At 35.3% G+C, this 15222-nt stretch overlaps 1 protein-coding gene across 2 annotated transcripts; it reads left to right on the top strand.

Annotated features, from left to right (window-relative positions):
* The first annotated feature begins 5151 nt into the window (after positions 1–5151).
* On the top strand, positions 5152–14704 carry slc13a2 (solute carrier family 13 member 2). Of its 2 annotated transcripts, none has more exons than XM_055148739.1 (11): positions 5152–5287; positions 5665–5801; positions 6637–6881; positions 8377–8548; positions 8671–8793; positions 10131–10340; positions 12867–12967; positions 13069–13232; positions 13645–13806; positions 14191–14328; positions 14474–14704. In XM_055148739.1, the coding sequence occupies exons 1-11, from the start codon at positions 5189–5191 to the stop codon at positions 14615–14617; spliced, it is 1695 nt and encodes a 564-aa protein (XP_055004714.1). In that variant the 5' UTR covers positions 5152–5188; the 3' UTR covers positions 14618–14704. The 2 variants fall into 2 exon arrangements, with proteins under 2 accessions (XP_055004714.1, XP_055004715.1); XM_055148740.1 differs by having other exon boundaries at positions 5159–5287; positions 6637–6859; positions 8427–8548.
* The last annotated feature ends 518 nt before the right edge of the window (positions 14705–15222 follow it).

Below are 15222 nucleotides of genomic sequence, written 5' to 3'. Positions count from 1 at the left end.
AAGACTTAATTAATAATGAACAAAGATTTAATTAATAATGATTCACGCTTAGTAAATGCTTAATAAAGCATAATTCATCTTCACTTTAGAAAAGCTCTCAAAAAGACTTAACTAACAGATAACAGCTGCCTGAATTACCATTGCATTACATTATAAGCAAAATCATTCTCTCATAGCTTAATAATGATTAATAAATGCTCAGATGGTTAGTACATGAGTAATTAAGTATGAAATAATTATGAGTAACTATTTACAGCACAGGCGAATTAAGTGCAAGTACTAATTAAGGTAGTAATTAAGTAGTTACTAAGCATGAATCATTATTAATTAAGTCTTTGTTCATGCTTTATTGAGGCTAAATAAGGTGTAGTTATTATAAAGTGTTACCAGTACTGCTGACCAATAGAGGAGTGAGTGTGTAAAAGTGACTTTTATTACTGTCAGATTTTTATAATAGTTACATTGCATAACATGCCACCAAACTGTCCCTTCTTTGTTACGAGTTATGTCCTTTTTGCTGGTAAACCTTTGAGCCTTAAATTGTAGCAGTAGTAATGCAATAGTCTCACTAGCCATAAAACCACAGCTTTTTTACGGATGTGGAAAAACTAAATGGGACAAATGTTACAGGTTTGTCTGTTATGTAATAATTTTTTTTAACACAGAGTCAGAGTTCAGTATAAAAACCCAAACTAAATATAGCAACGGTTCTCATGATATCTGATTAATGTAATTGCACTAGTTATAATGGGAGGACTTTGGGCTATTCTGTGCCATTACAGATCAGGTTGAGAAGCCCTAATTTGCTTTTAATATGCTTTTATGGGTTTATTGTTTTTATTTGCTATAATAAATAAAAGATAGGGAAATGATACTTTATGGCTTCCTGTTCTATCATTTGTCAAGTTTGTGTATAACTACATAATAGGTCTGTCTAGTATGTCTAAAATGGTAGCAGCACAGACACAAATAGACAGTGGACTTAAATACACATGGGAAAGTACAAAATGAATTGAAATTTGTTTTTCAGTACTTGTACTCACTGGTCACTTTAGTCTATGTCATCGATCATCATTATATACAATTTAATTACTTCAACTTACTGCCCATCTAATTGTTTTTAAGTATGGCTTCATGATCTTCCATTGTCCAAGGTGTAACATTTACCATTTACTTTGCTTCACAAGGGAAAATATTTGGTCCTCAAAAAACAATCTTTAAAAGACTAGAAAAAGCAGTTTGAATACTTATGTGAAAATGTAACTTTATATGTTTTGAGAGCTGAGGAGCATTTCAGGACTTCCTTGTTCTTTTTCACAGTCGCATCATCTGTCCTTCATGAGCGGTGCTCCTCTTGATCAGTTAATATTTGATTTGCTGTCTCAGATAAAAACACTAAACAGCACTGATTGCAATTCTTTCACTCAGCTTCATCTCAAGAGCCAATTTTTAAACACGTCACCTGCTTTATTTTGAAATCTTTTTCTTTTGTGTTTTCTCATATTTTGGGACAACTATTCTGTGTTGACCATGGATCCGAAATGGTTTTGGTACCACAGGAACTTCTTCATCATCATCCTGACTCCGATCCTGGTGCTGCCACTGCCTCTAGCCATCCCAACAACAGTGAGTGCTCAAAACCAACCCACATCTGAAATGATTAAAATTCACGATGTATCTTTTCTGTTGGGGGTCTCCTACCTTCTTGTCTCCAGACGTTTTTAAACGTGGGTTTAAACATATCAATTATGCATTATTTCATGACAGGTTTTATTACTGTTCATAAATATACCGTGAACGGCTTACCCCTCGAGATCTTACCTCTAACGTTGGCTGGTGGTGTTGCTTGCTTGTCTCCATGGAGATGGATACCTTACGTAAAGGAGACACTCCACCAAAAAGGTAGTGCACTCCCAAGTATGTCCAGTTGTCTGACATTCATCAGAAATGAGAGGCACTAAACTCAGACTAAACCCTGAAATAAACCTGGAACCAGAACTAGAACTGAACTTTTCACCACTTACAATGGGGAATGATATACTGTAAAGAGTGCAACCAATTATATATTCAAGCAGCAGTTTATATCATGTAAATCTGAATGGCACATTTAGAAGGACATCTTCGGAAACAAAGTGTTTGTTTTATGATTCAGGGTTAATGATATCGCACGCAATAAAATCTTATGGCCTTTGTAGTGTTGCTGGAGATAAGAATGAAGAGTTAATGACTGATTTATGCACTTTACTGTATAGGACTAGACCTTATTATTATATTATTATTGTTCCTCTGCCTAAAAAATACAACTTCCATTTTGTTAACAGAACTTACAATTATAAGTTCACTGAACCTTTTAACCTGCTAAAAGTTGAGTCAATCCATTCGGTTCAGCTATATTGCTGTGTTTTCAGTAGATGAAAGATGATAAGTTGGGAGAACTTGTTATCTTTATTCTCTGGTTGAAAGCTCAAACTTCATTTGTTTGCACATGCTCAGTTGGAAAATGTACGTGATTTTCCTGTTTCCTCGTGGCAGCCATGTTGACAAAATATATGACACTCCAAGTAAGTGGATTTTCTGTTGTTTTATGTCAAAATTAGCTTGATACATCTTAATCAGGAATGTAAAACATTATAAGAAAGACAGGGTATGTCTTTCTTATAATGTTTTACATTCCTGATTAAGATATTTGTTCAAAGAATTATATTAAAATGCTAGAAATTAAAATAAAATAGAGACATGAGTAACTTGCTATATAAATACAAATAGTAGCCTATAAAAGAAAATCATGGGTATTATAGTTTAACCTGAAACAGATATTTGTGAATTGTTGTAGATAATGAGGCCCAGCAGCACAGATGCGCTAACAGATGTGTGCTAAACAACAGTGGAGATGTGGGACAGGTTTTCAGTTTAGTCTTCTGCCTGATCATGGAAGATGCTCCTGGAAGAGTCTAACTAAAATTTTTTGCCATTTATTTTAAGATGTTTAAGAAGAATTGATCATGTGTTTTAGATCTGAACACAACTTATTTTATTGTGAATAGAAGTGACTTGCTTTAAAGAAGAGGTATGCCTTTAATTTTGTGTTTGCACAATAGCCTCCATATTTATGTGGTTCATGCTTTTTAGCTCAATTATTTTAATTTAAAATTTTTGTCTTGAACTTGGAATAAGTGTGACAGACGAGAGGTGAGCATGCACATGAGAGGGAAGTCTGGGCCCCAGATAAAGCAGTGCAAAACTGGTGGATTCATTAATTAAGCGTCATGTCATTTTTCCACATCTCTGATTTGATACATCTTATTGTCTCCTTTTTCCATGCCATAACAGCATTACAATCGTACTTGATTTTTTACACCAACATGAAATGTCATGTATTACAAATGATAAAGGACGTGCTTTCAGTTTTTATGGTCAAATGAAGGCAAGGTAAGGAAAGGCAAGGCAAGTTTTTTTGTATAGCACAATTCATACACAAAGTAATTCAAAGTGCTTTACAGAATAAGAAATACATTAAAATCACAGCAAACACAAATCAAAACATAAATAATCAAAATTAAAGAGAGAGAGACATTAAATTAGAGAGTGCAGAATGAAAAATTGGTCGTAAGTGTGGCTGTTTGTATTACTATATTACTGTAATTAACAATATAATGATCATGAGGATTATATTATTATATTACACCTTATCTACAATATCCATCCTTGTTCCTCACCTATAGATATGCCACAGCTCTTTGAATGATCTCCTGAACACAGGCCTGGTGAGTTCACATTGCAGCTCAAAAACAGTACTTTTTAACTTGGAGGTATCTGGATGTATTAACCCCATTTTCAGTCACCAATGTTTCCAGAGAATCTGGGTATAAGGGGATTAGTATTTTTTTGGTTTATTAGTTGAAGTTTACTATTCTCCTAATTTATTTTTTTTTTTACATTTATTTCTTTCACACATGGTATATGGGGCAAACTTTATCAGACCAATATTACAAATGGTCATAATTATTATAATGCACACATTTAATCAAGTCATTAGAGAAGGTTTTATAGTGGTTTCTTCAGTAAAGGTGACTTGGGTTTGTTATCACTCTTTTCTTGAGCAAATGATCCTGACAGTTTATTTATTTTACAGAACACAAAGCAAAAAGAGTTCTATGTAAAATAGGATGAAGATGTGGATTATCACAATGTAGATGACGTCATCTCTCCGACCATAGGTTCTGTGCTTCTTGTTATGGACATGGACTCTTTGCACTGAAGCATTTAAAATGTTAATGATCCTAAATCTTAATGCTTTGTTGTGTTAATCATTGATAATAGTTTACATTGTTTATGGTTTATTGCTATGATAAAACATGTGATGTTAGAGTAAGTTTAGGTTGTAATTGTTTGTGCCAAACTGTGTTTTTTAATGTGACATTACACAATGAATAAATGAGCTTTAATGTTCTACTTCTGTTTACTTGGCATATTGTATGTACTTGACTTCTTCTTCACTTGGGCTTAAAGACTTGAATTAAAAGTTCACTCTTAAAACTTAAAATAGTGAATAAATCTGCTGCAAAGCTTTTTTAAGTTCATGGCTCCAACAAGAGTTGATAAGTTAACCATTTCTTAGGTCAACTAATATTAATAACTTCACCAAACAGAGAAGAAAATGCTTGCTGGACTTTAAATATGTGTTGTTTTTTAACTGTGTGTTCTGTATTTTACTTCTGGCCACAATTTTGAACTTCACATGACTGAAGGAACTCATTGGTATTTTATATTCCAAATTTTAAAAAAAATTGCAGCTAAATTTTGATTTATTCAGCCATTTTTAGCTTGAATCCTTTTAATTTACAGTTAAAGATGTAGACGTGCTCATATTGCAAAGAGTAAAAATACATATACGTAATAAATACATTTATCAGTATTTTTCCTGGTTTCCTTTCTATCACTAATACATGGATCTGTGTCTCTACTTAACTTGTTTTTTGTTACTTTTATCATATTGCAGTGTTCAGCAGTAGAATGATCACTTTCATGTTTCCATGTTGTGCAAATAGATGCATTGTTTCATACATTCTAATATGTTGTTGTTGCAATAACTATAGGGACATTTCTTACGAAAAATGTGAATGTAATGACTCATGTTTCGTATTTGTTTTTTTCTAAGGAGGCAAAATGTGGCTATGTGATCATCCTCATGGCTTTGTACTGGTGCACAGAGTGTTTGCCGTTAGCAGTGACTGCTCTGCTGCCTGTTGTCATGTTTCCAATGATGAACATTATGGAGGCTGGGAAGGTACAATCACTGTTATATAGGGCTGTATGCAAGTCATTTACAAGCGTGTAGGCAGATCTGCTGTTTGCCCTGAATTTCCCCTTTTAGGGATCAATCAATCATTATCAATTCAATTTATCTACCTATCTTTTTTCCTATCTCTATCTATCTATCTGTATTATTATAGCCACAATATATAGATTTTATATATCTATAAAAGCATTTCTTTTTCATTTAGCTTAAGATAAAATGTTTGATTGATAATTTTGCCCCATTTTTATGGTTAAATATTTGTCTTTTGTTCAAAAGTTCACTATCATTTAAAATGATGAATAAATGGACACATGAATCACTTCCGCCTCCATTGGCCTCTACTGTGACATCTGTGTTCTGTTCAGGTGAGCATAGAGTACTTGAAGGACTCCAACATGCTTTTTATCGGCGGGCTGCTGGTGGCCATTGCTGTGGAGCACTGGAACCTCCACAAACGCATTGCCCTCAAGGTCCTGCTGCTGGTTGGAGTCCGCCCCTCACTGTAAGAAACACAACCCAACCAAGGCATTTTCTATTTACATCTTAGACCTGGAACTTTAAAACTATGAGGTGGTTTCATACATAAGGGATAACCAAGAAATTAATTAAATTCTACATTATATGGGGACTTGTTCTGCCCCACAAAACCTGGAGCGAAACCACTTGTCTAACTTTTGAAGGGTTTTGAAACATGAATTACTAAATATTCTTACTAAATTATCATTAATCATTTTCTTTCTGACAGATTATGTACTGCTGTAATAATTGTTTCAAAATAACCGCAATATATTTACGAACGAAAGAATTCTGGTCATGCTCTATTATAGATATTAGTAACAGAGAAATGATGTGCACAGTTTACTTATTTTTGTCATTAGCTGAATTTTGTGCTAGGGTTGGTTTTTCATAAACAATACATCAAGTAGTAGTAATTGTATAAGTAATAATTCTGTTTGTCTCTGTATGTTGTTTCCTTTGATTCTGTGCAATATGGGGCAGTAACAAGTTACAAAGTGTCATATCCATAGTACTGAAAAATAGTGAAAAAAAAAAAAAAGATAAGAAAAGAGACAGGTAACATGCAATTTTACAAACTGCCATTTTACAAATCTCTGCTGTCATTTAAAAAAAAAAAAAAAGGCTTAAAACACAACATTAAAAGATGCTTTCTGAAGTTGTTTCAAAAGTTGATTCTTGAGCTGTTATGTTTCCCTTTTAGTATAGTAATCAGAAATTACTTTTCAAATAATGTAATCAGTGTTGTAATTAGTCATTTTAGAAGGAACCATCAGTAGTCAGTAATCTGTCCAACTAACAGTGTCTTGGCGGTGTCTCAGGTTGATGCTGGGGTTTATGATCGTCTCTTCGTTCCTCTCGATGTGGATCAGTAATACAGCCACCACAGCCATGATGTTACCCATCGCTTATGCCGTCCTGCAGCAGCTCAGAGCCACAGAAGCACACGCGGATGAAATGGAGGACTGCCGAGCCGAGGACAACACAGCCTTTGAGCTGCAGGAAACACACGCCAACGGAGCTGTGACCAAGAAACAACTGGATGTGATTCAAGAGGAGAGATGCAGTGAGTTGGTTGTAGTGAAGTCCATGAGATTTTTCACAATACTGGGATCTTAGTTGGGCCTGGTTGTGCAATTTTCAAATCACACACATAGACTGCTAGTATTTAGGTAATCTTATATCCTCTGTGATTTTTTTATTATTTTCATAAATTGTACAGCGTTAATGTATAAACATAAAAAACAAATTGGAAAACCTGTTGAGATCCCACAAAATGTGGCTATACATTTTTTCACAGAAATTCATCAATAAATTGTCGTATATCGGCCAAGGAACAGTAAGAAAGAAAGAAGAATTTGGGGATAACCTGACTGTATAAATCTCCTTTATACACTTTATGGGATCATCTGTAGAAACAACTTCTCTATGGCAGATTGTGACAGCCATTTTTTGGTTATAGCTGTGGTTACACCTCACTTAATGTAGCACATTTACATGGACAATGGCACTTGCCTGGCAGTCTAGACTGCACTTTTCTGATGAAGTATAGTCAGAGACTATGTCTGGTTCGTTCTTGTCTAAACAAATGCACATAAAAAGGTGCAAGACAAAAAATAGAACTGTTGATTGAGAAACAGCATGGGATTCTAATGAATTAACAAGCAAAGCAGTGAACTCCCATCTAAGGTAAAATAAGTTTTTACTAGTGCTGTCATGCGATTAAAAAAATTGAGAGATTAATTAATTATGATCTGTAATTAATTAATCTAATTAATCTCTTTTTAATCTCACCTAAAAATTGCTGAGAAAAGCCTTCAATTTGAGGTATTTTCATTTAAATTCATTATTACATTATTGTGGCAGATCAAAAGACTGATATAGAACAAAAAAAAGTGACTTTATAAAGTCATTTATTGTTTAACAAACTTTAACAGATGCAGTCACTTACATTCCACAGTATCATCATTATTATTACTATTACTAATCTGCAATGTTGGGAAGGTTACTTTTAAAATGTATTCCCCTACAGATTACAGATTACATATCCCAAAATGTAGTTTGTAACTTAATCCATTTAATGATTTAAAGTGAGTAACGTAATTTGAACACTTTGGATTACTTGATATTGTCATGCTTTTTAAAACTACATGAATGTAGCAACCACATCCCGCAAATGTTGTTCTTGTTTGTTCTCTTTAAATTGGCTGTTGAGCCCAAGTCTCCATGAATAAGAAACTGTTTGCTGTAAAGTAGCAAAGACTAGGAAATCTGAACATAATAACTTTTGTCTACTTTAAGACAATAAAAAGTCCAGTCTTTCCTTAACCATATTAAAATATTATTCATAGAGAAATGTTTTACATATGAGGTCACTGGTTTTAGTCCTGGTTTTAGTACTCGTTTAGACTTGCTTTATTCCTACTTTAGTCCTAGTTTAGTCCTGTCTACTGACACTGACAATGACTTATTCTAACACATTGTTAATTATATCCATACATATATGATGCATCTTTACATGTAATGTAATATTTTTGACCACACTGACCCTGTGTTTTCAGATGAGACGGTACAACAGGCACAGCGGGAAGCAAGGAGTAAAGCGCGGGAGGCTAAGTATGATCTGCTGACCAAAGGCATGAGTCTGAGTGTGTGTTACTCCGCTAGTATCGGGGGGACAGCTACTCTCACTGGGACCACCCCAAACCTCATCCTCCAGGGCCAGATGAATCAGTAAGACTCACATCCAGGCTTTTTCTGTAGCCAAAGTATGGCTCTGGAAACGGAATGATATGTTTATTAGATTTTAGATGCTCAATCCTTGACTTTTTTCATTTTAATTTTTTATGATTTAGACTGTTCCCGCAAAATGGAGGCATTATAAACTTTGCAAGCTGGTTCGGCTTTTCTTTCCCAAACATGATCCTGATGCTCATCTTCTCTTATCTCTGGCTACAGTTTATGTTCCTCGGCTTCAAGTAAGTTCACTTAGATTAGAAATTATGAAAATAATTATATGTTACATTGTTATTGCTCATGGAGAAAATCAACTTGGTATAAAAAATATTCAAGTATTTAAAAAATACTGAAAAACTACACATTATTTGTTTGTTATTGAGCTAACAGTGATGTAACTAAAACATTCCAGTGCAGCTTACAGTAATGAACATTAATATGAGGCAAAAACTGAGCAAGGTTTTCCTGAGAAATTTTAGATTTCCAACAAATATTGACCAGTAAAAAGATTGAAAAAAAAATCAAGTAAAAAAAAAAACTCCCTGTCCTCACCATCTCGATAACTGTTCTTTTTCTTTCAATGGATAGAATGGAAAAGTAAAAGATGAAATGTTTTGTGAGTAAACAGATCTGATGCAAATAGAGATTATTAAGATGTCTTTATTTTTTGTGCCATGGTTCCATTTTTGAGCTGAATCAAAATCCTAGAAGATCCAAGTTTAGTCTGTTTAGATTACACTGTTAATTCAATTCAGTTCAATTTAATTCAGTTCAATTCAATCTTTATTAAGAACACGTAATATCTGGTTCATAGTATTAAAAAGAAAATAGAAGAATAAAAAAGTTAAATACAAAGAATGTTATAATGTATACAGACAAAATTGCTATGTGTCTCCAGAGCTTAGAGGTGAATCTGACAGAGCTCCTCACAGGACACACTAGACTAGAGCTTCAATGATTCGATTGCTCAGATTCATGGCTCTACACATAAATTAATAAATACAACATCTGATCGTGACAACACAGGGTCTCACACCACAATTTATTAATTATTATTTATTTATTAATTTCACTGGCACTACAGAACTTTGGCACTTTCAGTAATATTCTCAAAGAGTCATTATAGGCCACTGTCAACCTCTGCAAACACTTTTTCTTGTAGTTGCGCCAAAGATGCGCAATATACAAGGGTGAGCAGAAACATTTAAAAAGTGCAATTTTGACATCACTGGAGCATATGGAGAACTTACGAACAAGCATATTGGCCTCACCGTAAAGTTTACACTGCTGCCTCTACATGTCACTATCATCTGAGAGGTCACTGGTGACATAATGCCCAAGATATCTGACCTCATCTGTGAGTTGGAGGGCACTCCCGCACAGAGAGAAAACAGGGAAGGATAGCTTTTTGTCCTCTTTTGTTTTAACAATCATAATCATTTCAGAGCATTGTACTTAATGTCATATTCAAAGCCATACTGGGAACACGATTAACGATATTAATATGTGAACAATAAGAATATATGACTTTATCTGCTGCTAAGATAGCTAGTATATAACATGTAGTTTCTATCCTCAGTCTGAAGAAGTCCTTTGGTTGTGACGAGAAGAACGAGCGTGATCGAGAGGCGTATGCAGTGATGAAGGAGGAGTACAGAAAGCTGGGGTCCATGTCTTTTGCAGAGATCATGGTTTTGGTGATTTTTGTCCTGTTGGTTTTACTGTGGTTCACCAGAGAGCCGGGCTTCATACCGGGATGGGCCACTGTCCTGTTTAACAAGGAGCTGACGTAAGTTATCATATATCATAAATGTTATATAAATATATAACTTGTTTTGTTTTTATTTTTTTTTTGTTTTGTATTTATTTATTTGAGACAGGGACAGCGCACAATCTTCGCATTAACCTTGACAGGAGAGATGCATGTACATCAGGTTGTAGCATCAGTGCTAATTTCCACCTGTCGTCCCTGGACAGGTTCATTGATTGATTGTAGTTAACTGACCTTGACTATTAACTGTTCTGGAGACCTGTAGCATGTTTTGGGTTGATGGGGGAAACCGGAGCACCCGGAGGAAACCCATCCAGACACAGGGAGAAACATGCAAACTCCACACAGAAAGGCCCTGGGCGACCTGGGGATCGAACCCAGAACCTTCTTGCTGTGAGGCATGAGTGCTAGCCGGAAAAAAGTGTATTCTTTCTGTGATAAAAGATCTGACTTTGAATTGACCTGGTGGTTCCTCCTGCTTGTCTCCAGAGAGAGAGATACGTTTAATGTTTCTATTCTAGCCAGTTCAATAGCATTTCTATGGACCATTAGAAAAGTTACACAGTGCATCTTTAAGGTTTTTCACTGCAAATTTCTCTCATCACTTATATGGTTTTCTTTTAGGTCTCCTTTTTCTGTCTCCTCCTTCTCTCACTCTTGCTAATTGTAAATATTTAAATTGTGAATTTAAAGGATTTGATTGCGCTTCACCTTGCTTCTTGCTACAGTCTGGTCTGCCTTCAGTATTTTTCAGAGAGAAACCTTACCTTGTTTGACATCTTTATTTATTCTTCACATCTGTGTTTTGTCCCCCTTAGCGTTAACACATTAGCTGTTAGCAGAAAGTTCCTGTCCCTTGTCAAGACTGGGCAACTCGTTTTGTTTTCCTTTGTCTGCGTAGTTTTCCTATGGGTGCTGCAGTTTCCCTTCTCTCTGAACAACATGCACAACAGGTCTCCTCTGGGGCCAGGACGCTTGAATAGACACAAGTCATTGCCATAGGACTTTGCTGTCACATAATGTAATCTTAAGGTCAAATCCATCATTAAAAGTGATCAATCCAACAAGACAGGGGAGTTGATGGTGTGAAGAGATAACTAAATAATGGCACGTTACATCCGGCAATTCTTAAGAATTAGTTTGTAGAGTGGAAGATTGTCTGTAAACGAGGTGTAAATGTCCCGTGTGCTTTGCCCTTTATTCCACAACACAAAATCATCTTCTAAAGTAATTAGGGATACACTGATACCGATACCAGTATCGAGTAGATACCAGGTGCCAGTACTCATACTCGTCAATAGGCTGCTGAAACCAAGAGGTGATACCAGTGTAACTGCACTGCGCCTTATTTGACACTCACAACTCGCCTCTGAACAGAGAGGAGAGCACATTAACTATTCTGCACATTAAGCTCTGCTTTAATCACGTGTGACTGCCACATGAACTCTAAAAATATTATGGACTCTTAAAGGTTTTTATAGGATATCAGCACAGTACTTGTGTGTTTACGATAGTACCGTGCTAACATTGCTAAATGGCTCTGGTGAATATTTGCTTGTGCTTGGGCGTGTATTGTGACTTATTGTAATTGACAATATTGTGTGTCAAAGTTTTGTTAAATGTGGCTTGTTGGCAGTTTTATGGAGCATAGTTGGCAAAGACAAAGTGGAATTTTAAAAAAAGCCAAATTCCAATATAAATAAATTATAATTATACTGAACTCCAATGATTTCAGTAAGAATTTTAAACAGCCACTCAAATATTATTATTATTATTATTATTATTATTATTATTATTATTACAATATTCTAAGATAAAAAAGTAAGCTGTACAGTAAAAATCCTATGAAAAGAATTAGATTCATCACTATAATCAAGAATAAAAATAATGTCAGGTATCAGTACATGGTATCGATTGACAATATCAGCGAGTACTCAAAATGAAGTACTCAAGAAAGTGGTATTGGTGCATCCCTCAAAGTAATGATTTGTTTTTTTGTTGATTTAATTGGTGAAATCCAAAAATAATGTCTTCAAACACTCCTGTTGCTTAACTTAAACTTTATTGTCAAGTTAAGATCCAGGAGTGCTTAAGCATAGTATTTTTGAACAAAATCAATTATATCACTACTTGCAGACATAATACTACAAGCTGAGCCTGGCCAGTACTTGGCCAGATGGAAGACTGCTGGGAAAACTAAGAACCATGGTGGTGCAGCAGTGGCTTTATTGCAAACTGTTATTGTGTCCTTAGGCAAGGCACCTAGTTTGCCAACTTGCATGATTGTTGGTGTTCAGAGGGGCCAATGGCTCAAGTAGGCTTGCCTTCATCAGTATACCGAAAAGCAGCTGTGACGACAATAACTTACTTTTACTGTAGCTGGCCAACTCCAGTTTTACAGTGAATAACCGATGCAAAATAATGCCATCTTTTCTTGTCCAAAAAGCATTACATAAATCAAATGCATTATTATCGTCACTGACTAATGTCTGTTGACCTGAATTAAAACAGTAGTTCACAACAGGCCTCCTCTCTGTCTCTCAGGTATGTTTCCGATGGAACAGTGGCTATTTTAATGTCGATGCTCTTTTTCGTGGTGCCTTCCCAGCTACCAAGATGGGGAGGATATGGCTTCAATGATGCTGGTGTGTTGTGCTTTTATTCCCAAATTGTTGTAAAGGAAAATCCCTTGTCATGTAACAGCTAAATATAAGTTTATTCTGCCCTGACCTTTGTAATTGCCCAGTGGAGATAACACTGTTCTATGCACTAATTATGGTGGGATGTCCCACAGGGAAGCTGGTGAAGGCTCCTCCCACACTGCTGGACTGGCAGGTGGTGCACGAGCGCATGCCCTGGAACATCATCCTGCTGCTAGGAGGAGGCTTTGCTTTGGCAAAGGGCAGTGAGGTAAGATCCACACATACAAGAACAATTAGTTTTTATCTAGCTCAGAACCAGAACTCATGATAATATTAAACATGTTTAATTATTATGACCAGGTACATACAGGACCAGTAAAAAACATATGACTTGAATAATCAGATACATCAAAACTACCCGGTGACATGTGTTTGTTAATCAGTGGATTAATTATCTGTTGTATTTGGAAGATAATACATTTTGAAATAACTTTAAGTATTATTTCTCCTTTATTTTTGTCTTTGGCATCTCTTTGTTCAACTCAAGAAATCAGATACTGATCAGATTTTTTATGTGCGTTTAAACCTGGTCACTGTAGTACCTAAATCAGTATCAAGCCTTTTCACTGAAATTGAGTTTTACAGTGATACAGTCTGACTAACTCATCTGTATGGTGCAGGAGTCTGGCTTGTCTAAATGGCTCGGGCAGAGCTTGGCACCTCTGGAGAAGATTCCTCCTTTTGCCATTTCTCTGCTGCTCTGTTTGCTAGTGGCCACTTTCACCGAGTGCTCCAGTAACACAGCCACAACCACTCTGTTTCTGCCCATCCTCGGCTCCATGGTACACAACATCACACCAACTTAAAACAGGAAATGGCACACACAGATTTTTTAAACTCAAGCATTGTGTTTAGTTCATTTGTTTTTTTTTTATGTATCCATAAAGCAGTATTTTAGTATGCTGAATGCTGAATTACTATGTTATTATTTTATTGTAAGAGTAATTATTGCTATATTGTACGGGTTCTAAAAAGTATTGCAAAGAAAGTTTATAGTTTTAACACCTTATTTTTTATTATCATTGTGGTTTCAAGGTCAGCATCAAGCCTATACCTTATTATCAGCAAAGTTACCTTGATTAGCCCCAATATAGTGCACTAAATTATTGAGTTGCATTACTTTATCGATAGAGCGGTATACAACACGTTCTGTGTTTTGTGTTCAGGCCTCTGCCATTAAACTTCATCCTCTGTACATAATGCTGCCCTGCACCATCGCTGCGTCTCTGGCCTTCATGTTACCTGTAGCCACTCCACCCAACGCCATTGCTTTCTCCTTTGGGAACCTCAAAGTCCTTGACATGGTGAGACAAATATGAGATCTGTGACAAAATGAAGGTATTAGAAATGGATGGAAATCAGTTTATGTCAGTCTGCATCAGTTCTTTTGAAGCACTGAACCATTTACTGAGTGTTATTAAACAGTTTGTTCTTTCTGTGTCCCCACAGGTAAAAGCTGGCTTCATGCTGAACATCATTGGTATTTTGTGCATAAACTTAGGTATCAACACCTGGGGCTACGCCATGTTTGATTTGGGGACGTTTCCTACATGGGCCAATGTTACAATTGTTAATAACACTACAACACCATAATCTTGTTCTCAGTTAGTGCTTCCTTGTTTCTCTCTCTCATATATATCATATATATATGTAGAGAGAGATATACATACATACTACATACATAAATACACACATAAACACACTATATATATTTGAAGGATTAGGTTAAATCAGAGGTTTATGAGATCTACAATAACTGAGACATTTTTACTGAAATAAGTAATGTAATGCTCTTGCTTCATTATTTGAATATAATAAAAACATATATAATTTTATAAGTTAATTTAACTTATTGATGTGGTCCTTTTATCTGGACCTGGAGTGTTTTCAGTGTTTTTGTACATTTTTACTGTTTAAATTTATGACACAGTAGAAGAAAGTAACTTGAAACAAACTCAGATAATTCCATTTTAAAACCTTTTTTTTTTTTTTCATACATATATTTTAAATTGTTTCCTCTTTAATGCCAAGTTTGGGACTGCAGTAGTGTTAGAATGACTACCTATACTTAGATTTAACGCAATTACATTTTTATTTACATTTATGTTAGGTACATAATGTATTGAATATCTGTACTTTTTAATTAACACTTTGAGTAGTAGTCTGTACAGCGTGCACAACTGGGAATTAATTATTTA

The sequence above is a fragment of the Boleophthalmus pectinirostris genome, unplaced genomic scaffold (assembly GCF_026225935.1).
Source record: "Boleophthalmus pectinirostris isolate CB_2022bp ecotype Guang Dong unplaced genomic scaffold, ASM2622593v1 HiC_scaffold_12, whole genome shotgun sequence".
Classification (NCBI taxonomy): domain Eukaryota; kingdom Metazoa; phylum Chordata; class Actinopteri; order Gobiiformes; family Gobiidae; genus Boleophthalmus; species Boleophthalmus pectinirostris.
This window is presented reverse-complemented; position numbering and strand designations above follow the sequence as displayed.